This window comes from Anomaloglossus baeobatrachus, chromosome 10 (assembly GCF_048569485.1).
Source record: "Anomaloglossus baeobatrachus isolate aAnoBae1 chromosome 10, aAnoBae1.hap1, whole genome shotgun sequence".
NCBI classification, from domain to species: Eukaryota; Metazoa; Chordata; class Amphibia; order Anura; family Aromobatidae; genus Anomaloglossus; species Anomaloglossus baeobatrachus.
In genome coordinates, this window is record NC_134362.1 from 62,988,446 (window position 1) to 63,014,732 (window position 26,287).

A 26,287-nucleotide genomic window follows, 5' to 3' on the forward strand; every position below is an offset into this window, starting at 1 on the left:
GACTGGATGTCCAGGATTAGAAAAAACGCGACTGCCATCCTCTGAAGTCAGTATACACTACAGACAGTAATCACCACTACTGAGACATGTACACACCTAATGGACTACTTTTAAATAATATAGTATGCAACTCATAAATATATTTCCAAATATATAGTATTTAATATATTCTGCTTTATGCCCAGAATACCAGCCATTAGCGGTAATTTTGATACTAATGGACAATGTGCTAGGTTAGTTTCAATTACAGCACAAGGATGGGGCACATTATTACAGGGCACAAGGATGGGGACATTACATTTTACTGGGATCTATTTTTATTTTGAAATTTACCAGTAGCTGCTGCATTTCCCACCATAGGCTAAGGGCGGCGTCACACGGTATGATATATCGGGTGATATGCCGTCAGGGTCACGGATTCCGTGACGCACATCCAGCATCGTTCGTGATATATCTTAGCGTGTGACAGCTACGAGCGACTGTGAACGAGCAAAAATACTCACCTTATAGTTGCTCGCTGACACGTCGTTCATTTTCAAAATGTCGGTCCTCCTTCTGTGCTCCGGGTTGTTCATCGTTCTCGAGGCAGCACACATCACTCCGTGTGACACCCCGGGAATGACGAACACAGCTTACCTGCATCCCACCGGCAATGCGGAAGGAAGGGGGTGGGGATGTTACGTCCCGCTCATCTCCGCCCCTCCGCTTCTATTCGCCGGCGGCTGTGTGACGTCGCTGTGACACCGAACGTGCCTCCCCCTTCAGGAAGATGATGTTCGCCGCTCATAGCGAGGTCGTCCGGGAGGTAAGTGCGTGTGACAGGGGGTAAACGACTTTGTGCGCCACGGGCAACTAATTGTCTGTGACTCACAAACGACGGGGGCGGGTTACGATCACTTGTGCGATCGCACGATATATCGTCCCGTGTGATGCCGGCGTTATACTCGACTCAATAGGTTTTCCAAGTTTTTTGTGGTAAAATTAGGTGCCTCGGCTTATATTGGGGTCAGCTTATACATGAGTATGTAGGGTAAATATTTACATTTAGGAAGTGCAATCGTTATTTTATATGTGTCTTCTCTCTTTTTTTGAGCTGCATGTGTCTTACATGTCCTTTGGTTAGCGCTCCATCAATATACAGGTGATGCCCTGCTCCATTGTGACTTTTCAGTAAAAATCTGGTGATGTAATAAAAATACAGATGCTGTTAGTGTCCATCTGGTTTTGTAACAAGCGGAGTACCGGTGTGTCTATCACATTAGTGGGACACATTTTTATTCACTGGAAGTAAACAATAAAATGGCGGCAAGCAGATATCTTGAGAAAATGATACAGAAAATATATTGGAAAACTGTAAAACCTATAATTCTAAATACATAACCTTTCTTGTGTTGAAAATGTAATACCACTCTTAGTGAAGTATTGAATATAATGTTGAAATAGAGTAAAAATAATCCTTTTTATTACCAGTTTGCAACAAAAGCAAAACAATGTAACAATTCGAAACCTCAGACCTAAGAAATGTATTATCTAGGATAATCATATAGTAAGGGACACCATTTTTCTTTAGGAGCTTTTCAAGTCTCCTTTTTTTTTACTTTTTCGGCTTACGCAGTTTAATGCATATTTTATTTGCAAACTGTTCAAGCATTGACCTCAATCTAAAAAGGGAAAGGCATTGATCGCTTCTTCACATCTGAGCGGCTAGCACAGCAGACATGATAGGAGAGAGGGCGAAGGTGCAGTAAGAGGTTTTACTTGTCATTCACATCACTGACGACAGAGCAAAGTATCAAGAGCAGGTGACCGCGTCCGTACAGCGGTGGGTGCAGTTTGACTGCAGTTTAATAGAACATTTTGCAGGAGCAGATGCAGCCTCTGGACAGAGTCAGGAGTGATGAGGACATTTGAGAGTCATTTTTGCAGAGGCAAGAACATCAATAAAAAAAGACTATGACCATCTGTGCATTGCCAGGTTCATTCCTAAGGGCTTATCTAACCTGTCCATCACGCTCTGGATGCCCGAGCTGTCCGCACAACCCGCTGTGACTTGGAATAATGAGAAGAATGTCAGCTTTAAAAATCTGAAAAATGTGAAAGAATCTGGGCAAGTTCAAGCTCCAGCGTAGGGTCACGACAGCGTAGAGTTAAAGGCCTTTTCCATCCGGTTTCTTTCTTCTTCTTTAACTTAAACTATGTAGCAGGTTCTAAAAAAATTAAAAAAGTTTTACACTCATGATTAGAGATGAGCGAACCTGAGGTTTGGTTTTCGAACGGAACATCAACTTCAAAAAATCAAGTTTTGGTTTCGGAGTTCGGATGCTGTACATGCGAACTTCACTCCCGCGAGCAACGCTATGCTTAGTACTCAGCCCTATGCGAGCCGCTTGCAGTGTCTGAACAGCTCGTAACATCCGCACCATTCGATGTAATGTGCAACCCAAAACATTTGCTGAAAAAGCCTGCCGACCCTTCCCCGGAAGTGATCTACTTATGGCTAGCTGTTTGTGGCAGAGACTCAAACTGCCAGTCGGGGCTTGCTTCGGGTCAAGCTCGAATCAGTGGAGGGTCGGCTTATTTGTTGCTGGAGAACCCAATCTCCACGGAACCGTTCATCTCTACTCACGATTAAGTGGTTACATGTACAGTATGTATGGCCAGAACAGGATTAGACCAACTCTGGCCATAAAGATATGCTACTGTGCAGCTGGTCACAGGTTGGAAAAAGAACTGTGGGGACCGGTAGAGAACCCAGGCATCATTAGAAGGGAAACAACAGTAATCAAGGTGAACATGTTTTTTTATTTTCTTTAACAGAGGTGGAAAAACCCTTTAGACCATGTGGACACGGCATCTTATATAAACGTCGGCATGCCCTTTGAGTTTTTGAAGCAAAAGACGCTTCAGGTTAACGGCGGCAGTGTTTTTCCTGTTTTTCCATCTTCTTTGGCGCCTTGTTGTTTTTGTGCTGGCTTCTCCACTGGTGTCTTTTTTTTAACTATATATAAAATAGTGAACGGCTTCCAAACGTAAGCCACCAAAAAAAATGGACAGGTCATTTCTCCTAGCAGTATCACTGCTTTCAAAGCTGAAAAAGATGGACCACATGCACAAAAAAAGGCGTGTATTGAGCACTTTTTCAGGAGAATTCCAGGGGGAATCTGCATATATAGATTAAAAACAAAAAAAGTTGAGCACGTATCGTCAAAGGGGAAGGGCTGGGAAAGAGGAGAATTGCAAAGGATTTTTTTGGTTTTGAATCTATATTAAGTAGTATTTAAAATGTGTATTTATGGTAATACATTAAAGGGAACCTGTCAGGTGCAATATGAACCCAGGACCACGAGCAGTTCTAGCTGTATATTGCTAATCCCTGCCTAACCGTCCCTGTATACACTAGTATTCATAAAGAGATCTATTGTATAGAAAAAATATTTCTAAAGATCTTTTATCTTATGCTAATGAGCACGGGGACTAGTCTCCTGGGCGTTGCTTCCCTTGGCTAGTCGGCCCCATTAGCATGTTAGTACACCCCTGTGGGTGTGCTAATATGTTAATGAATGTGCAGCGTCAGAGGATGATCTCACTCACCTCTCCGCTGCCATCGCCGTCCGACGCTGTATCTCGGCTCAGTGCTCATGACCCCGGAGGTTCGGTCATGCGCACTACTTGAATTTGAAGCCAGGACATGTACACCTGACTTCATAGAGCGCATCACCGAAACTTCAGGGTCATGCGCACAGACAAAATCCCCCGTCGGACGCGATCGTAGTGGAGAGGTGAGTGAGATCATCCTCTGATGCTGCACATTTATTAGCATGATAGCACGCCCACAGGGACATACTAACATGCTGATAAGGCTGACTAGTCAGGGAAGCAACGCCCAGGGGACTAGTCCACTCGCTCATTAGCATACGATAAAAGATCTTTAGAAATACTTTTTCTAAAGATCTCTTTATCTATACAAGTGTATACAGGGACAGTTAGGGTACCGTCACACTTTAGCGACACTCCAGCGATCCCACCAGGTCAGGATCGCTGGTGCGTCGCTACATGGTTGCTGGTGAGCTGTCAATCAGGCAGATCTCACCAGCGACCAGTGACCAGCCCCCAGCCACGCGTGGAAGCGATGCTGCACTTGGCAACTAAGGTAAATATCAGGTAACCAAGCAAAGCACTTTGCTTGGTTACCCGATATTTACCTTGGTTACCAGTGCACACCGCTTAGCGCTGGCTCCCTGCACTCCTAGCCAGAGTACACATCAGGTTAAAAAGCAAACCGCTTTGCTTATTTACCTGATGTGTACTCCAGCTACGTGTGCAGGGAGCCGGCTCCCTGCACATTCAGATCGTTGCTCTCTAGCTGTCAAACACAGCGATGTGTGCTTATCAGCGGGAGAGCAACGTCCAAAAAATGAACCAGCACTGTGTGTAACGAGCAGCGATTTCACAGCAGGGGCCAGATCGCTGCTCAGTGTCACACACAGCGAGATCGCTGATGAGGTCACTGCTGCGTCACAAAAACCGTGACTCAGCAGCGATCTCGCTATGTGAGAAGTATCCCTCAGGCAGGGATTAGCAATATGCACCCAGAACTGCTCGTGGTTCTGAGTGCATATTGCATCTGACAGGTTCCCATTAAAATAAGTTGCATACTTATAATAACTGAAGCATCTTTGCAGGAAGTAGGGGTGAGATGAAGAAAGTATGACTGCAGGAACAGACTATACAGGACTTTTTTGTAGGGATGAGTGAACCCGAGGTTCAGTATTCGAACCGAACAAAAAATTTAAAAATAATAGTTCGGATTTGGGGTTCGGATGCCTTACATACGAGCATCGCTGTGCTCCAGTATGCTCGGTGCTCAGCCTTGTGTGAGGCGCTTGCAGTGTTTGAACGGTGCACATTGGGGGTAACAACAGCGATCACATGTCGTGTGCAAAAAAAAAAAAAGTTTGGAAAAATCCTGTCCACCCTCCTCTGGACGTGTTCTGTTTATGGCTGGCTGTATGTGGATGGAGACCTGAACTTCCCAATTAGTGACTTCCATTGGGATTCAGTTGAAGCCCGGGTCCGAAACGGAATTTTCTCTAAAGTCCAGCTGACCTCAATGTACTGAACGACCACGGGTCCGCTAATTTCTACTTATTTGTCGTCTTAATAGCATAGAGACGCCTAGGTGTGAAGAAGAGCTGTAAACACAGAACAGTAAAGATACTTTCAATCAAGACTAAAGGGGGCTTTACACGCTACGACATCGCTAATGCGGAGTTGTTGGGGTCACGGAATTCGTGACGCACATCCGGCCGCATTAGCGATGCCGTTGCGTGTGACACCGATAAGCGATTTTGCATCGTTGCAAAAACGTGCAAAATCGCTAATCGGCGACACGGGGGTCCATTCTCAAATCTCGTTACTGCAGCAGTAACGAGGTTGTTCCTCGTTCCTGCGGAAGCACACATCGCTGCGTGTGACGCCGCAGGAACGAGGAAGCTCCCCTTACCTGCCTCCCGGCCGCTATGCGGAAGGAAGGAGGTGGGCGGGATGTTACGTCCCGCTCAGCTCCGCCCCTCCACTGCTATTGGGCGGCGGTTCAGTGACGTCGCTGTGACGCCGGTCACAGCGACGTCGCCGGACAGGTAAGTATGTGTGACGGCTGTGGGCGATGTTGTGCGGCACGGGCAGCGATATGCCCGTGTCGCGCAACAGATGGGGGCGGCTACCCACACTAGCGACATCGGGACCGATATCGCAGTGTGTAAAGTAGCCTTAAGGCTATGTGCGCACTAGAAATGTCATGTTTCTCAAGAAACTTTTCTTGAGAGACATTCTGGGAGCTGAAGATTCTTGCATCTGCGGAAAAAATCCGCACCAAATTCGCGGCAAAAACACATGCGGATTTGCCGCGACTTACCCGCGGATTTTTCCCTGCGGATTTTTATGAATGGATAAGTGCAAATCCGGGGGTAATCCGCAGGAAATAATGAACATGCTCATTTTCTCAAGAAAGTTTCTCGAGAACATTTTCTCAAGAAACTTTCCTTGAGAAAAATCCGCAGTGTGCGCACACCTATTTTTTTTTTTCCATAGGTTTTGCTGGGAAACGTCTGCAGAAAGATTTAACACCTTTCTCAAGAAATTTCCGCAGCAAATCTGCGGGTAAATCCGCTGGTAAAACGGTCTAGTGCGCACAAAGCCTAAATACCAAATTACTTTTCCACTACTTGGACAAGCCCTACTTAAATGTCTTAGTCTCTCGAGTACAATAAGAAAAGCTTATTCTCATTTCCCACATCAGCGCTGTTCTACCTAAGTTAGCGCCAGTTCTCCTGGGGCTCACGTGACATTATGTTACATGAGAGCTGCAGCCAATCAGTAACTGTAACCTGGCTGTTGCCTTCATTGATTAGTCACAGTGGATAACTGCTTTGATGGAAAACTGATGAGCAGCAGCTGATCAGCAATCTCTGATTGGCTGCAGCACTTATGTGGCATCATGTCACGTGAGTATCGGGAGAACCGTTGACATTGCTGGAACAGCACCAGTGCAGGAGGTGGATTTTCTTATTTTACTCAACAATCTCGGCCATTTAAGGTTGAGTTGCCCAAATTTCAGTTTCCGAAAAAAGTATTGTCTACAGCTGTAAGTTCTTTAGAAATTGGACGCAGCCTAGTGAAGAAGCTAGATCTTCTAATGAAATTGCAATGTATATTCATACCCTTCAGAATGGCGCATCAACATCCTGGTACGAGGGCAGATCCCGCTAATAATGAATGTACAGTTTGACCCCTGATGATGTTTGCCACGCACCCCTCATACTAGATGGCAGATACTCAATACAGATACAGGTTATGAATGTGCATAGAAACTAAACCGTCTCAATGAAACCTTTCCGTTCACATTCAGTGAGTAGACCTTGTAGCAGAATGTAAATGGTAATATGATATTCTAATATTGGGTTCGTTTCGCGGCTCCGGCAGACAGCATTGCCATTTCTGCAAATTGCGAGAGTTCCTCAATTTCCTGAATCATAGTCTGGCTAAATTAAATATCACATTGCAGTTAAATGATAAAATGAACCGGCCTTCGAGTCTCTGTAACCCTTCATTGTCTGCTGAAAGCATTGGAAAAAGGAAGATGGAGCTGCAGAAAGTTGACTTTTTGGGGGGATTCTGCACTATAATAACAGTTTCTTTAAAAAAAATAACAAAAGGTATTTGGAAAGCGGATGATATTTCGTGTGAGCTATCAACCGGCATTAGGACAAGATGTATATTCCTGCAAAGCTGAAAATAACCTTCTCTTTTGTAAATCCCTGGATATCCAGAAACTGCATGATAACTCAGTCCCCAACCTGCATTTCCCTTGGGTTGCTCAGCTCGTCTGTGACAATATGTATTTTATTTATTTCTGAGATATCTGCAAAGTAATATTACAGATAAACCCTTGTATTATATTTGGAAGTTCAATATCAAAATGTCATGTTATTTTCTACATCATTTATACAATGATTGACTATTGAATACCTTCTTTTCTGAATGCAGACGGTAGAATATACTGGCTTTGAACGTTAGATCCATATCTGACCAGAGAGCTCAGGAAATTCCCTTTTTAAAAGCTCCCAGAAGGAATACAGGATGATAGCCATTATCCACCTCTAGGTTTGTCTAATACAGCACAGCTATGCCGTCAGGTTAACTAATATGACAACGTTCACTGCTTCGATATCATAGGTTTACAGTATAGTTTTACCTTCAGTTGCACCATGGTGATATTTGTGCATTGTAACCAGGAGCTTGATGCTGACTAAGGATACCGTCTCACATAGCGACGCACCAACGATCCCACCAGCGATCCGACCTGGCAGGGATCGTTGGTGCGTCGCTACATGGTCGGTGGTGAGCTGTCAATCAGGCAGATCTCACCAGCGACAAACCATCAGCGACTCCTGTAACGATGCTGCGCTTGGTAGCCAGGGTAAATATCGGGTAACTAAGCAAAGTGCTTCGCTTCGTTATCTGATATTTACCCCGGTTACCAGCGTACACTGCTTAGATGCTCCAGCGCTGGCTCCCTGCGCACATAGCTAGGGTACACATCGGGTTACAAAGCAAAGTGCTTTGCTTAGTTACCCGATATTTACCCTGGCTACATGTGCAGAGAGCAAGCACTGGAGCCTGTAAGCGGTGTACGCTGGTAACCAGGGTAAATATCAGGTACCCAAGCAAAGCACTTTGCTTAGTTATCAGATATTTACCCTGGTTACCAGCGCACACTGCTTACACAGAGTCCGTGCTCGTTGGGCTCACGCCGTCAAACACGTCGATGTGTGATGCACAGCGGGAGACCAATGAACAAAAAATGAACCAGAACAGTGTGTAACGATCAGCGATTTCACAGCAGGGGCCAAGTCGCTGCTTAGTGTCACAAACAGCGAGATCGCTGATGAGGTCACTGGTACGTCACAAAACCTGTGACTCAGCAGCGATCTCGCTAGCAATCTCGCTATGTGAGAAGTACCCCTAACAGTTGGATATAACTATCATTCTGGCCATATAACCCCTGATATGCCTAGAGTGATTGCAACCGCAGCATCTAAGGTGTCTGACAGAGCATAATAAATGTTAATAATTTCCAGAGGTTGTCCAAGACTTTTACACTGATGGGCTATCCTTTGGATAAGAGAATAAAGACATGCATTACTGTTATGAAAAACATTTAAAATGTGAGATTTTTAGCACACAAAAATGGCCAATTTTATGTGAGCCCAACAGCCAGCGGCAAGGCAACGTCTTTGTTGCTGGGTCCCTATCACACTAATGCCTCTCTTTGGGTTAAAAAAGACCTACTATTTATGAGAGGACAGGAACCTGCAAATGGAGAATTAAAATAGCCTAACGCTGATGAGCACGAGTGCTCAAGTCAGAAGAAATGACCCTATAATCTGAGAAAAAGACTGATGGAACTTTTTAATGTGAACAGGTGCAAACTGAACCTGAAACATAGTAACAAAGGGCACTACAGAGTGCAATGGTCTCCTTTTGTTACTCTGTTTCATGTTCAGTTTGCACCTGTTCACATTAGAAAGATAGGATGTGCTCTGAGTTTTTTTCTTAGACTACAGGGTCATGCCTTCCGATTCAGTACTCCTGCTCTTCAGCCTCAGGCGATTTTAATTCACCATTTGCAGGTTCCTGTTCGCCCATAAATTGTAGGTTTTTAACCCAAAGAGAAGCATTAGAGTAGGTAGGGAACCAACTAAAAGAGGTTGTCTTGCTACTGGCTGTTGGGCTCACATAAAACTGGCCATTTTGGTATGCGAAGTATCTCAAATATTACATGTTTTTCACAGCAGTAATGCATGTCTATATTCCCATATTCATTGTTCCACTACAGAGTGAAACTGTCTCCTTTTTGTTACTATGCTTCATGTTCAGTTTGAACCTGTTCACATTAGAAAGGTAGGATCAGTCTTTTTTCTTATCCTTTGGATAAGTCATGCTCTGATCATAGTGGTGAGAGACCTAATGTGGGCTAATCAGCTCTTTCTGATGCTGGTGGCGGAAGTGATTAGCTGCGGAGTGAAACTACATAGCTTTGCCAACTACACCGTAGTCTCGGGCAGGTACTGCACATCCACCCCTATTTATTAAAATAGGGGGCGGATGTGCAGTAACCAACAGTGGCCACCACACAGTTGACAGTGGTGTGTAGCTCAGGACACCCGACTGCTGCAGGCATAGGGAGCAGCTGATCAGTGTGGGTGCGGATGTTGCAGCCTTACTGATCTAATATTGATCTCACCGAAGGATAGCACAAAAATATAAAACTTCTGGACAGCCTCTTTAAATCTATCTCACTTGGAAACCCCATTCATGAGATTACTGCAGCGTCAGGGACACACTGACAGAGCCACAGCTGTGAGTGGTGACGTCAGTGAGTTCATTCGAGGTCACAGCTGGCTGTTCCCATGGTACCTTGGCTGTGACCTCACGTGAACTGATCTGAGGTGAACTCATTGAACTCAGGACAGGTGAAGTCATTAAACTCCATGCCGAATTAGCGGATTAAGCAATGTGCGCACATTGAGTATTTGGTTACAGACATTTTTGCACCAAATCTGCATCTGCATCTCAGTGTGATCACGGAGATCAATAAGTTCACCTCGGGTCAGTAGTTTACCTGAGGTCTCAGCTGGGGAACCGTGGGAACCTCAGCTGTGACCTCAGATGAACTCACTGACGTCACCACTCACAGCTGCAGCTCAGTAAGTGTCCTGGACACCACAGTGGTCAAAAGATTTTTCTTTGTAGTTTGTGTCTAATTATTACTTACAGAAATTAGTAATGGGGGGTCTCAAAAAACCCTCACCATTATTAACATCAGGCTGTGATTTTTTTTTACAACCACGCACCAGGGCAATTGGGATGAGCCAGTTATGCGCCAGGATTGGCACATCTAAAGCATGCACTAATTCTGGGGCACCTGTGGGCTGCTATTTTTAGGCTGGGCCGCCCCAGTCTAAGAATACCAGCCTCCAGTTGTCCCTGAGAAGTCCGTCTTCGAAGTCCATGCACAGACCCCGAACTTTAGCGGAGGATGGAACTATTTGGACTTTGCAATTCAAACCTATTAAATAAAAGGAGGAGACTTCCCATGTGCGCAGGCAGACAAGGAAACAAGGAAATACCTTTGTAATAAGTGCAATGCACAAGGAATTTCTAGTGTCCCTGAAGTTGATGAGGATTTATATGAGAGCAATTGCATTTGGTTCCCAATGAATTTGTGAGAAATAGTAACTCCCATTTTTTCTCTAGCTGTTGATTTCCAGGCTCCTTTTTTTTACCATGTTTTAGATATCTATTATATATTATCTATACTCACCGATGTGGGTTTGAATAGTCGTAGGTCATTAGGCTAAAGCTGTCGACATACGGAGCCAAAAGGTCAAACTCCTTTTTCCCAAACATTCCCAACTGGTCAGTTCTAGGAGAGAAAATAAAAACAATATATCGTGAAATGATCATATCCAATGAAAGGCTGACCATTGCCTGCTCATACTACTAGCCAGGTTATAAAAAAGGACCCATACTAAATAGTCAGGAACTTAGGATACTAATCACCCCTGTATAAAAAAAAGATCCTCTTTATAGTGACAATAACAGGCGCTGATTGGCTGACCGTCTCAAGTGGCATAACATCACATGTGCCCTGGGAGAACCAAAGGCAAAATTGCTGGAAAGGCACCGATTCAGGAGATTGGTATATTTTATTGTTCATGGGGCACTACTGTATTTTTTGGGCTATAAGATGCACGTTAACAAAAAAAACCTCCTGCTAAATAAAGTGTGTGCGTCTTATAGCAGAGACAACGCGTCCTCCCCAATCACACACAGCCGCCCTCTCCCCTCCTGCCACACACTGGGCAATGTGATCGCTGCAGAGCAGAAGAGGAAGCTGATAGACAGTAATTCCAGGACCCTTCAGGTCATGTGACTGATCACATGACCTGAAAAGTCCTGCACTTAATTATGTAGAAGGTTCTTGAGCTGCTCAGGACGTGAAGCCTCCATTCAGCTCCCGATCAGGAGCTACAAGATGTGGTAATGTATACTGTGTGTGTGTAATTGCAACTGTGCATGTAGCAGAGCTGTGTGTGTCAGTGTAACTGTGCATGTAGCAGAGCTGTGTGTGTCAGTGTAACTGTGCATGTAGCAGAGCTGTGTGTGTCAGTGTAACTGTTCATGTAGCAGAGCTGTTAATGGAAGTCTAAATGTGCATGAAGCAAACCTGTTTATGGAAGTGCAACTGTGCATGTAACAGAGCTGTGTATGAAGTGTAGTTAAGCATGTAGGAGAGCTGTGTAAATGCAAATGTGCATGTAGCAGAGCTGTATATGTAAGTGCAAATGTACATGTAGCAGAGCTGTATATGTAAGTGCAAATGTGCATGTAGCAGAGCTGTATATGTAAGTGCAAATGTGCATGTAGCAGAGCTGTGTATGTAAGTGTAACTATGTATATAGCAGAACTATGTATGTAAGTGCAAATGTGCATGTAGCAGAGCTGTGTATGTACAAATGTACATGTAGCAGAGCTGTGTATGTAAGTGTAACTGTGTATATAGCAGAACTGTGTATGTAAGTGCAAATGTGCATGTAGCAGAGTTGTGTATGTAAGTGTAACTGTGCATGTAGCAAGGCTGTGTGTAAATGCAAATGTGCATGTAGTAGAGCTGTATATGTAAGTGTAAATGTGCATGTAGTAGAGCTGTATATGTAAGTGTAAATGTGCATGTAGTAGAGCTGTATATGTAAGTGTAAATGTGCATGTAGCAGAGCTGCTGTGTATTTAAATGCAAATGTGCATGTAGCAGAGCTGTGTATATAAGTGTAAATCTGGTATGTAAATGCAAATGTGGATGTAGCAGATCTGTGTATGTAAGTAACTATTAATGTAGCAGAGTTGTGTGTGTAATTGTAAATGTGCATGTAGCAGAGCTATGTATTTAAGTATAAACGTGCATTCAGCAGAGCTGTGTGTGTGTGTATAATACACACACTGCAAAGAAACACTAACAAAATATTTATTACCTCCCTATTCTACCCTAGTACATTAAAATTAGTGCTAATGACCCCTCCACTTTACACCACCAAAAAAATACTTCATTTTAAAAAGGAGTGGTAAAGGTAGTGGAGAACGCCTTTTAAGCTTATTGATGCATATTTTTGGGGGTCTGGACAAAACCTTTAAGCAATTGGCTCACAATTACTATGTCATTTTGACCAGGAAAACAAGTAATGCTAAACGTATGATCATTGTTTAGAAGCAAATATATATATATATATTGCTATGATAATTATTTTTGCAGCCTTAGTTCTAATTTATCGAATCGGAGGCAGGTGAACCTTATTCTACCATGGTATTAGCAATGCACGCTATTACAAGGAAAAGTAAATGTAAAAGTTCTCGCCAGCGCTGATCTCAAACAGAAAATAATTGGCGAAGTCTTCAGTTCATAAGTTGAAAACCACAAGCCAGGACACTGTGGGAAAGAACAGGCCTCGGGAAACTCATAGCTTGTTAGAAATTGATTTTAATTACTCACAAGGGCACACAAATAAAGGATAATTAACGTGAGCATTAGGTTTTATGGCAGGCTGTATTATTTTGTAGATTGAGAGATCATGGATGTGAATGATGCCGGTAGTCTATCACTGGGCCTAAGGGAGGACACGTGAAGTTCGGATGAAATAAAAGAGTGGTAGAACACGGTGATCGGCTTCCCAGCAGAGACCACTGCGCGGCCTTGTAAAGTAAAAGGGCTTGCTGTGTACCACCTTGTCGGATTAATTTACTGCAAATGTTACCATGCAGAGTTCCTCCGCACGACGGATACATCTGTATCCCGCACAAATAGACAGGACTCACACATAGAGCAGGGATTTTTTTATGTACATATGTACATTGATGGATTATATACATAGCAAAGAATAAAAAATAAAAAGATGGCTTGAGAATTTATCAATACATATAAAAAACAAAACTACGTACGTTATATAAAGCCAAATGTCATACATCAATGAGTGGTATCAGCCTATATAGAATGCCGCCACCTAGCTCCCCATTAAAAAGGGTGTACGGGTCTTAAAGGGAATCTGTCACCTGCGGGGTGGCGCGATACGTTTCGGTCCGATAGGTGTCGCTGGTCTCAGGTCCAGCGCCTCCTCTATCCTTGCGATTGCCGTCCTTTTTGCTTTGTGTGGATGATGCGTCCTATGTCATCCACACAGTGCCCTCCATTGCACTCCTGCACATGCGCACTTCTTTTTGCCCTGCTGAGGGCAGATCAAAGTATTGTAGTGAGCATGTGCGGGCAGTCTTTGACATTTCCCTGCACCTGCGCGATACAGGACTTTTATCTGCCCTCAGCATGGCAGAAAGAGGTACGCGTGCACAGGAGCGCAACAGAGGACACTGTGTGGATGACGTAGGACACATTATCCACACAAAGCAGTATGGAGGATGGCGATCGCAAGGGTAGAGGAAGCTCCAGGTCAAGATCAGCGAGACCCATTGGACTGGACCATATCGGACTGCCCCACAGTTGAACAGATGACAGGTTCCATTTAAAGGGAATCTGTCACCACGTTTTTGCTCCCCCATCTGAGAGCAGCATAATGTAGAGAAAAAGACCCTGATTCCAGCGATGTGTCACTTACTGAGCTGTTTGCTGTCATTTTGATAAAAAAAATCTATGTTTTCTCTGCTGCAAATCTAGCAGTTATACATAACTCATGAATATGCTGGACTACCTGGCAGCATGCCAAGTGGTCCTGTAATGATAATCTACTGCTGATTAAACAGTGATTTTATCAAAACTACACTAAGCAGCCCAGTAAGTGACACATCACTGGAATCAGAATCTCTGCCCTTACGTTATGCTGCTCTCAGATTTGGTGGTGACAGATTCCCTTTAAGGAGGAATTACCTTTGTATTATTTCTATGTGCCCTAAAAAAAGGTGTTAGAACCGGTATGGCTGTGGATGGAGTTGTCCCATCATTACTTATCAAACTTAATTATATTGAAAATACAAAATGAATATTAATTTTCATTTACAGGTGAGTTAAAAATCGATACAGAGAAGAGACATTTTCTTATATAGTATGGCGCCTCCTGGCGTTCAAAGTGTACAGCAATGTGCACATGAATCTGATAAGCGGAGAGCTGCTGGTCGCACATGCTTTGCATAGTAATACTCCATGTACTGCAGGGCAACCAAGAGGAATAGCGAAGAGGACTGAGCATGTGTGACCAGCAGCTCTCAGCTTATTAGATGGACACACATGCCACTTTGTATTTTAAGGGGTTGTCCACTACCTGTACACCCGCTTTCTAAAATAAGTAGTCGCCCTTCTAAAATAAATATTACATATACTCACTTACAGCATCGGAGCTGGGACTCCTGGGGCTCTTGTAACATTATTATGGCAAGTGAGCCCTGGAGCCAATCAATGACAGCTATTGGACTGCTGCGCTCTCACCTCCTTTGGACCCACCTCAGAAATGCAGAAGTTATGAGATTGCAGCAGCCTAATGTGGCCACTGATTGACTGTAGGGGTCACTTGGCATAATAATGTCAGGAGAGCCCTGGGAGACCTGATGCAGGAGAAGGAGGTGAGTATATGTAATATTTATTTTGCAAGGAGGAGCTACTTATTTAAAAAAAAAAAAAAAAAAGGAGCTGTCCAGGTAGTGGAACCTTGAAATTCAGGTGGCATCAAACTGTGTGTGTCCATGTAATTAGCTGAGAGCTGCTGATCGCACATGCTCAGTCACTGCTTCCACAGTCAGTTCTCTGTATAGTGAGACATTGTTTACTTTAAGCAGCCAAGAGAATTGGCCCTCGGCCCTGTTACTATTCCAAATGGCTGCCCTGCAGAGCATGGAATATCACCATGCACAGAACTGGCTGTGAGGGGAGTGACTGAGCATGTGTGACCTGCACAGATAAATGTGGGCGATGCTGTACATTATGAGCACCAGGTGGTGCCATACTATGTCATAAATATTCACTGGATTATATTTGCTATTAGCATGTAAATTGCAAATATTCATGTTTTGATTTATAAAATGGGTGGGATGGAAGGCAAGCCTCTTTCGGGGGCGCACTTGGGGCTATGGCACTTAGGGGATCACATCTGGCACAGAAAAGGGGCAAGAGGAGATATACTGGCTAATACTATTATGGGACCTTCTGTTGCTTTCATTCTAGTACTGTCTAATAAATAAATGGCTGTGTATACAATGTGTTAATGAAGACAAAATTACTCATTGATTGCATTTAGTGGTGTGCGGAACTTTGCCTTTAATTAATCCGGCCGAACATTGATCTTTGTTTGCAGCGCTGGTCCGCACGTACGCTCTACATTACAACCCAGAGCTGCATTCCTTTTGTACACCTTTTATTGGCTTTATAAAGGCCCAGCATTGGCCAACACATTGCCGGTTTTTGTATTTTTCTTCAATGTATACTGGGACCAATAAAGACAAATTCTGAATAGAGAAGCAGTTTCGGTGCCTTGGATGTTACGGTATTATGGAAAGTTTACAGCTAAAGGAGGGTTGCACCAATTAGCACAAACAGCAGAGTGGTGCATGGGATACATCTGCATTCCTGTTCTTCTCCAGTGACTTGAATACTGGCTTGTTAGAATGTGTTGATAAACTTAGGGACGGTTTCCAAAAAAAGACATTTCTACTTCCCAGAAACCCGATCATAGCAAAAGTGCCATTATTTTGGACAGTGTGATGGCGAATGACCTACGTGGTGGCACATTTAGGACTATGATCACAAAATGGTGTGCGTCAATAAAAGAGCTTTGCTTTAACCTAGACCTTGGCTACAACAAGGCAACTTTTAAATAAACTGTGGGCTATGGTGCTGCCCCCAAGGGTACATATGCAATAGGTTGGAATCCTAGGCATTTTTTTACCAGTAATTAGACATGAGCGGACCCGTGGAAGTTCGGTTCGGCGGGTTCAACAAGGCGTTAGATAAAGTTCGGTTTAGGACCTGGACTTGACCTAAACCCCAATGGAAGTCACTAACTGGGCAGTTCGGGTCTCAACTAGAGATGAGCGAACCGGTCGCGGTTCAGCTCGAGGTCGGTTCGCCGAGCCGAGGTCCCGTTCGAGTTCGGTTCAACGAACGTTCAACGAACCGAACTCGAACCAATAGGCTATAATGGGAGGCAATCACAAACACATAAAAATGCATTATAAATGTACACATACAGTTAATAAACATTGCCATAACACTTATCGGTCCCCGCGATCCCTCCTGCACTCTGTCTCCTGCCGCTATTCCATCCGATGATCGCTGAATCCTCCCGGTGACCGGCACTGCCAGCAGAGATGCAGCACCTATCGTGACGTCAAAATAGCCATGTGACCAGTCACGTGGCTATTATCTCATTGGCTACAGACTGGTCACATGACTATGACGCGTCATGTAGGACCTGCGAGTGCATCTCTCCGGTACACGGTGCACATTTGTGTATCGCCGTGTACCGGCGACATGCTCTAGCACACGGTCGACTCCCCGCTCCGTTAGGGACCGGCTGACACAGCCGGTCATTAACGGAGATTACCGTTGCCATAGCAACGCAGTTAGCGGTGACGTCACCGCGGCTCCGGGAGCACAGATGCTATGGTAACGCGTCTGTCAGCATTACCGCTGTTACCGCTAGCAGCACTGATCACTCACGGAGTGAAGGCTGCACGCTGCTTCTCGTGCAGCTTTCACGGAGTGAATGCTCCACGGGAAGCAGCGTCTTCCCCCATGCAGCAGTGATGTAGCAGAGCTGCATCTGCTCTTCTCCATACAGACAGACAGCAGCTGCAGAACTACAAGGCTCAGCATACTCCATCCAGGACTGTATGCAGAAGTTTTTTGCCCCCTGAAAAAATTATGTGGGCTTCGCCATATTTTTGTATGCTAGCCAGGTACAGCAGGCAGGTACGGCTGCCCCCAACCCCCAGTTGCCTATTTGTACCCGGCTGGGAACCAAAAATAAAGGGAAGCCCTTTTTTTATTATTTCATGAATTTCATGAAATAATTAGAAAACAAATGACGTAGGCTTCGCCCCATTTTTGTGTCCAGCCAGGTACATCTAGGCAGCTGGGGATTGGAATCCGCAGCACAGGTTGGCCTGAGCTTTCTGGGCCCCACTGCTGCGAATTGCAGTCTGCAGCCGCCTCAGAAAATGGCATTTTCATAGAAGCGCCATCTTCTGGCGCTGTATCCAACTCTTCCAGCACCTAGGGCATGCCTAATCAGGAGAACTACTGTAGAGGAAGCTCTGCTCACTGGTATATAGGTGCTCAGAGGTAATAATAAAATTAGTGAGTAACCTCGGCACTCTAAATCTCCCAGACTAAGTCAGTAAGTCACAACGGATAGTAATGCAAAATCACTCTTTATTGGTCCGTATTAAGAAAATTTTTTTTTCATAAGCATATATGTTTTTGTCCAAAACAAGTTACAAATGACGTTTCGGCCTGAGCCTTCGTCAGATTGGACTTATCTGCATGTAATCATGAAAAATGACAATAATCAGTATCACATAAGAGTGAGAGAACAATAACATAAACTCGAACAATGTAGAGGTACAATTGGGATGCAGCAAAAAAATTGCAACACAGCAAGAAATGAAGCACATGATACAAATGTCATAATACAGTACAAGGACAATATAGTAATGACAAATATGGGGTCAGAGTAGGCTTAGACAGCTCTGGTACGAAAGAGATGTCAATCATAAAGTAACATGTGCAGTATGTGTAGAGCTACACTATGCATGGCAGAGCTAATGGGTAGATCGACCATAGAAAAAGAACGAAGAAAAAGTGGAGAAAAAGTGGAGAAAAAATGGAGAAAAAAATGTAGAAAAAGTGGAGAAAAAATGTAGAAAAAGTGGAGAAAAGGTGGAGAAAAAGTGGAGAAGTGGAGAAGAAGTAGAGAAAAAGTGGAGAAAAAGTGGAGAAAAAAATGTAGAAAAAGTGGAGAAAAGGTGGAGAAAAAGTGGAGAAGAAGTGGAGAAAAAGTGGAGAAAAAGTGGAGAAAAAGTGGAGAAAAAGTTGAAAAAAAGTGGAGAAAAAGTGGAGAAAAAGTGGAGAAAAAATGGAGAAAAAGTGGAGAAAAAGTGGAGAAAAAATGGAGAAAAAGTGGAGAAAAAGTGGAGAAAAAGTGGAGAAAAATGGAGAAAAAATGGAGAAGAAGTGGAGAAAAAGTGGAGAAAAAGTGGAGAAAAAGTGGAGAAAAAATGGAGAAAAAGTTGAAAAAAAGTGGAGAAAAAGTGGAGAAAAAATGGAGAAAAAGTGGAGAAAAAATGTAGAAAAAGTGGAGAAAAAAATGTAGAAAAAGTGGAGAAAAAATGGAAAAAAAGTGGAGAAAAGGTGGAGAAAAAATGGAGAAAAAGTGGAGGAAAAAGTGGAGGAAAAAGAGGAGAAAAAGTGGAGAAAAAAATGTAGAAAAAATGGAGAAAAAATGGAGAAAAAGTGGAGAAAAGGTGGAGAAAAAGTGGAGAAGTGGAGAAAAAATGGAGAAAAAGTGGAGAAAAAGTGGAGAAAAAGTGGAGAAAAAATGGAGAAAAAGTGGAGGAAAAAGTGGAGAAAAAGTGGAGAAAAAATGGAGAAGAAGTGGAGAAGTGGAGAAAAAGTGGAGAAAAAGTGGAGAAGTGGAGAAGTGTAGAAGAAGTGGAGAAGTGGAGAAGAAGTGGAGAAAAAGTGTTTGTTCATGCCAGATAAATAATTTTTTACCGGCGCTGTCATTTACTGTAACGTGATCATCGGTGTACGGTGTATACCTGTGATTACGTGAGCGGGGACCGGAAAAACCGTCCTAAATCATGATCTCCAGGGTCTCAGCTAGCCCTGAAACCCCGGAGATTTTCTGACGCCGGGGGGCGTTATTCACTTATTTCTGCCTGCTGTTTATAAACGGCAGATCAGAATAAGGCTACATTAACACGACCGATCCATTTTTGCGGTCTGCAAAAAACAGTCCGTTTTTTTTCACAGGTGCATCGGTGTGGCATCCGTTTCCGTTCCGTAGACGGTCCGTATGTCATCTGTTTGTCATCCGTGTGCCTTCCGTTTTTTTTGTGTACTGCAAAAAAACTGAAGGAGGGTAAATGCATAAATTTACCTAGGATGCATAGCTTCATCCTACATGAGGCGGTCACATGTTCCCTCCAGTGCCATTTTCTACTGGTTTTCACAGCGTAGAGCGCTCTGGTGATTTTCCTGTGCTTGTGCACTTCATATCAGTCTTTTCTGTCATTATAATGGCAGAAAGACACATAATGTCCCACTCTCCTAATTTTGCACCCTTTGGTGCCTTTCATGTGGCACTAAGGGGTGCTTAGCTTTGTATTTAGCCAAAAAAATGAAAAAAAAAAAAAAGACGTAGGGTTCCCCCTAGTTTTGTAGCCAGCTAGGGTAAAGCAGACGGCTGCAGCCTGCAGACCACAGCTGGCAACCTCACCTTGGCTGGTAATCCAAAACTGAGGGCACCCCATGCTGTTATTTTAAATTAAATAAATAATTAAAAAAAACACGTAGGGGTCCCCCCAAAATTGGATCACCAGCCAAGGTAAAGCAGACAGCTGGGGCCTGATATTCTCAGACTAGGGAGGTCCATGGTTATTGGACTCTCCCCAGCCTAAAAATAGCAGGCCGCAGCCGCCCCAGAAGTGGCGCATCCATTAGATGCGCCAATCCTGGTGCTTCGCCCCAGCTCCTCCCGCGCCCTGGTGCGGTGGCAAACGGGGTAATATATGGGGTTAATACCAGATGTGTAATGTCACCTGGCATCAAGCCCTGGGGTTGGTGAGGTCAGGCGTCTATCAGATACCCGACATCACCAACTCAGTCAGTAATAAAAAAAATAGACGACAAACACATTTTTATTTGAAAAAACACTCCCCAAAACATTCCCTCTTTAACCAATTTATTAGAAAGAAAAACAAATCCAGGTCTGGTGTAATCCAAGGGGTTGCCATGACGATGCACACTGTCCCAGTCAATGAAGAGCAGAATGTTCCCCATTGGCTGGGAGAGCAGTGCAGTGACCTGAGCTAACATCAATAGGTCAGCCCAGGTCACTGCAGGGCATGACAAGTGCTGCTGTCAGCGAGGTACATTACCTGCGCTGATCTCCTGCACTGCCGACAGCACCTGTCACTGAGTTCAATGACCGCCGCCTTCACAGCCAAGTATCGCGAGAGGCCCGTGACGTCACCGCTAGTCAGTCTCGGGTCGGAAGCGAGAGAAGGTGATGTGACAAGCGGCGGCCATGGAGGACAGTGACAGCGCTGAGGTCGGGATGGCGGGACTTCATCACCGCAGGTAAGCCGAGCGGGGCCATGTGTGCAGAGTGTGTGTGTGTGTGTGTGTGTGTGTGTACGTGTGTACATGCCGCGGGCAGGAGGGGGTGGAGCGAGCTGAGCGGGGAAGTGTGGGCTTCCTGCACGTAACTAGGATAAACATCGGGTTACTAACCAAAGCGCTTTGGTTGGATACCCGATGTTTATCTTGGTTACCAGCTTGTGGCAGGCTGCCAGCGATGGCTCCTGCACACTGTAGCTGTAAAAAGCCCTGCTTTTTGCTGCTAGAACCGTTCTCGAACATATCTAGAACTATCGAGCTTTTGCAAAAAAGCTCGAGTTCTAGTTCGATCTAGAACAGCCCCCAAAATCACTCGAGCCGCGAACTGGAGAACCACAAACCGCGAACCGCGCTCAACTCTAGTCTCAACCCACATGTAGCCAGCCATAAACAGAACACTTCTAGGGGTGGGCAGAGTGTCTCACTTGCCAGGTATGACAAGCGTGGCATGTACGTTCAGATCTACAGGAACCCTGACGCACAACAAAAATACAGCAAACAATACCACAAGTAAGGGGGGACACACGGGACACTACAACAATGGTGGGCCATAACACTAGTGAGAGGGGTAGGTGGGACACCTCCTGCACTCACCTGCAGCTGTCCCTACTTTACTAGCCAGGCCCATTACAGTCTCCTCAACTGTCACTGAGCAGGAACCTGAGAACCCCTGTAGATGCTCTGGCAGGTAAGGAACACGAGCACCACCACTGCACTAATACGACACAAGGGAAGGTAAGACAAACAGGGGAAAACAGCAACATAAAAAGATAAAGTCTGACTTCAGGAACACTCCTCAAGAGGACCTTCCACCAAGGTGGCCTGACTAAAAAGGATTTGTATCTTCAGCAGGGATTGCTGGGAAACACCACTGCTTAAACCTACAGAGGCATGGCTACAAAGCAGCTGCAGCTGAAATGCTCTGCTATGAGCTGCTGGCAACAAAACTGACCTTAACGCCTTAGGCACCAAAAGAAATGAAAGGAAGTTTTTTATTTTATTTTTTTTTGTTTGGTACATACTACATCCGATCATGCTGTTGTTGTTACCCCCAGTTCACTGTAAGTGGCTCACACTGGGTCAAGCATCGAGCGTACCCGAGCACAACAATGCCCGCATGAGTACCCAAACTCTCTTTATTTTTGTACAGTCTTTGGTACGAACACCAAACCTTGGGTTCGCTCATCTCTACCAGTAATATGTTTTCTTCCCCCCAGCCAGACCGCCCACTGAGCATTATTACTTGGGTTAGATTAGATTAGTCACGGAAAATTGCTTGACACTATGGATCCAAGTGGAAAAAGCCTGTTTAAGTAATGAACACTAAGCAATGATGCCACAACTGTCAGATGGCGATATTTTCAATGTCAAGGGTCAGCAACAAGTTATTCCCTATTATTTCTAAAAGGAACCTCTAGTTTTTAGTCGGAACCAGCCCTATTACACAAGTGATGAAGTGAGACGCCCGTCTCTTTCATACGATAAAACTTTTTTTTAAGTCTTATAATTGCCAAATTAACTTTTCTTCTTTATCTCCAGAGTCAGAGAAGCTGCGAACGACCTCAGGGTAGTCGTCTGCCTCTGATTAAGTCAGTAATGTCCTTTTTGATAGCGAAGGCAACACAAATCTGCAAAGCTGACAAGGCAGGGAGAAGCTGCCAGCATCTCTATGGAGAACAGAGAGAAGTGTTGCCTTATTACTGCTTCCAAGTCAATATCCTATAAAGAAGGCTCTCTCCGCATTAAAATCTCTGAAGTTTAATGAACACCATAGTCACACGGGTTTGGATTGTAGACGAAAATCCACTTAGACAAAGGAGCAAATACACAAATCGATGACTGGCTGTAATTAAACAGTAGAATCCAGAATGCAAATTTACGCTGGAAGATTTCCACATGACAGTGAAAATCTACGGTTATACATTACAGCACGACATTTGGTGTAATATGTGGCGCTCAACAACAGTCCTTCCTTTTAAAATGCACCTAAACGGCAAAAAGACTATGATGCTGTACATAATAAAAATAGACCACGTTATAGGATCGGGTATAGCCGAATAATCTCCCAATATTTGGGATTCAAATATTGGTGAGAATGCAAGACCTTTGCAAATTTATTAAAGGGAACCTGTCATCTACTCACCTGTGGAGCCGTCCGGTCCGATGGATGTTGCTGATCTTGACCCAGCGCTTCCTCTATCCTTGCAATTGCCATCCTACTTCGTGTGGATGACACATCCTACATCATCCACACAGTGTCCTCTATTGTGCTCCTGCGCACGCGCACTTCTCCCTGCCCTGATGAGAGCAGAGCAAAGTACTGTGATGCACACACACGGGGAAAGGTCAAACACTGCCCACACATGCGCACTACAATACTTTCTCTGCCCTCAGCATGGCAGAGAGAAGTGCGCATGCTCATGACCACAATGGAGGGCACTGTATGAATGACATAGGACACATCATTTACAGGAAGCTGGAAGGAGGACAGTGATCGCAAATGTGACGCCCCTGCAGTGACCAGGTGTCACAAAAGGTAATAAGAAGGTAACAGCTCGGGTCCTACATGTCTGTGCCAGTCATTACACACATACTAGCACACCAGGACATATATACTCACAACCAGGTCAGGAGACCCCCCTTAGAACCAGGTGACAGGGCTGGGCACTGTGAGCTAACAGGCAGCCAACTGGGAAGGGAGGGACCAGACCTGGGGGAGGAGAGAGTGGCCTGGGGAGTGTGGCTAGCCAGTCAGAGAAAGGAAGTGAAAGAGGAAGGAGTGAGGAGAGAAGCGAGCGTTAGTAAAAGAGACAGGTGTCAAGACAGACACTGGAATCTTGAGACACAGTGAAAGTAGCAAAGACCCCGCCAAGATCTGAGTAGAAAGATCAGCCACTCAGAGGAGAAAGTAGCTGAAGAGCGAGAGATCAAGCTCCAAGGACAGTGGAATCCTGTGGGAGTAGAAATCCAGGGCTCACAGTACTTTGCACGCACGGGGTGCAGATCCCAGAACAGACCAGGACTTCAACCCATCTGTTAACTCTGCCAGGCGGGTGGGTTTTCAGGACTCATCTGCCACCACTAACGTCCGAGGCAACAGCAGCAAATGGAGGACCAGGACATATTCCCTTAAACAGTCCAAGCTGCCTGCGGAAGGACCCAGACACCAGGAGGACCTCCAAGTGCTCCACGCCAGGGAGGACCAACAAATACACCAGAGCGCAAAGGCGGGAGAGTGACACCAAGTTGGCTGGCACAGCTATAAAAGGACACGGGCGCACCTGGGATCCAGCACGTCACCAGGGCGCGAATCCAGTAAGTAAAGACAATCAAACTGCACTCCCTGTCTGGACTGACTTATTGCGCAGCACCTCCACATTAACCCTTCACCTAGCCCTGGGGAAAAGCCCTGCGCTCGGAGGGCTCCACCATCCACGCTGCCCCCATCCATCATCCCCAGTGGGAACCTGCAGCGGCGGTCCTACCATCCCTGGCCGCAAACTGCGAGTGGCGTAGTCGGACTTTATTTTTCTTTTTCTTTTCATTTAAAACTGGTCGATGGTGCCCCCGGATCCAGAACCCCTAGAGCCACAGACCGTCAGGATCCGAGCAGCCCGGCTGCACCGGGTCGCAACAGAAGGATAGAGGAAACACCGGGTCAAGATCAGCGATGCTGGTCGGACCGGACCGCCCCACAGGTGAGTAGGTGCCAAGTTCCCTTTAATAAGGGTCTTTTCACATTTCACTTTACAGCAGATCTTCTGAAAAATATGCCAGACGAAGCGAGAAGGACAGTGATTTCAAGGACAGAGAAGGCGCCGGACCGAGACCTGCAATGCCTAATGGACCAAAACATATTGGACCGCCTTGCAGTTGAGTAGGTGACAGCGTTGGACTTCATATGGGAACTAATATTGGATAAGTCACTATAAGTTTATGTTCACACGTCGCTTTTTTGCTATGGGAAACACGTCATTTTACTGTCCTAGCAAAGTGAAAGATTTCTGAAATCTTGTGCACATGTTGCTTATTTTTTCCTTGTAGATTTGAAGCAATTTCAAATGTCAATTCTTTCAGGGTTTATCTCCAATTCTTAAATGGGAAAAAAGTAAAAAAAAAAAATATGCAGAACAAACTAATTTTTGTTTTATACAGCATTTTTTTTCCTGCTAAGAGATTTTTTTGATGCAGAAATATCTCAACAGAGGACATCATATATTCACGTTCTATCGACAAACGTACAAAGGAATCACTTAAGTTTCCGCAATCTATGCTCTTGGCTCAACAAATCCTGACATCATTGTGGCTTCTGCCATGGGGTGAGAGGATCATCTCGCCTCAGGCAGAGGTCCAAGGTATCCACATGGCGGCATTTTGCCACCTCAAGGAATATGATTTGTCCGGCTAACCAGACAGTCATCTAGGAGAACAGGTATAAATGCAGACTCACTGCATTTGAATCTTACAGATGCAGATATAGTTAAAGATATTAATGGTGCACCAACCCTTCCGAGGGTAAGGCGATGTGGGGTCGAGCATGATGAAATCTCCTGATCACATTGATGAAGTGACTTCTGAGCTGCAGAGGCAAAAAAAGTAAGTGCTCCATGGTGGATCCGAAGGAACAAGAACTTTTATTGTGGAGTGTAGGGTGGTGGTGAATGGGAGGTGGTTGTGTGAGGACTAAGTATGGTGGGTACAGTATGCGGAGGGGGTAAATGTATAGAGAATGGACAATATGGGTGGATGACCACAGTGTGTGGAGGTAGTATGGAGAGCTTGCAGGATAGAGATACAGGGTTCTGGCCAGCATGCACAGGGGACAGAGCACGATAGAGCGTGCAAATCAGGGAGGAGAGTATAAAAGATGGGAACAGTGTGGAGGTGACATCATTCCGGGCAGTGTGGAGATGGGAACAGCCTTAAGGCCACTTTACACGTGACATCGCTAACGAGATGTCGTTGGGGTCACGGAATTCGTGACGCACATCCGGCCTCGTTAGCGACGTCATTGCGTGTGAAACGCAGAAACGACCGTTAACGATCAAAATTACTCACCTAATCGTTAATGCGTCGTTCCTTTCCCGATTATCGTTGCTGTTGCAGGACGCAGGTTGTTGATCGTTCCTGCGGCAGCACACATCGCTACGTGTGACACCGCAGAAACGAGAAAGCTCACTGTACCTGTGGCCGCCCGCAATGAGGAAGGAAGGAGGTGGGCAGGATGTTCGTCCCGCTCATCTCCGCCCCTCCGCTTCTATTGGGTGCCACTTAGGCAGGTAAGTATGTGTGACAGGTCCTAGCGATGTCATGCGCCATGGGCAGCGATTT

The 26,287-nt window shown here is 45.0% G+C and overlaps 1 protein-coding gene across 1 annotated transcript in view; it reads right to left on the reverse strand.

Annotated features, from left to right (window-relative positions):
- CHID1 (chitinase domain containing 1) overlaps positions 1–26,287 on the reverse strand; it is a 495,903-nt gene that overhangs the window by 269,781 nt on the left and 199,835 nt on the right. Inside the window, exon 9 of the mRNA XM_075326925.1 lies at positions 10,886–10,987. Coding sequence (XP_075183040.1) covers positions 10,886–10,987 — 102 coding nt within the window. The remainder of the gene's footprint in view (positions 1–10,885; positions 10,988–26,287) is intronic.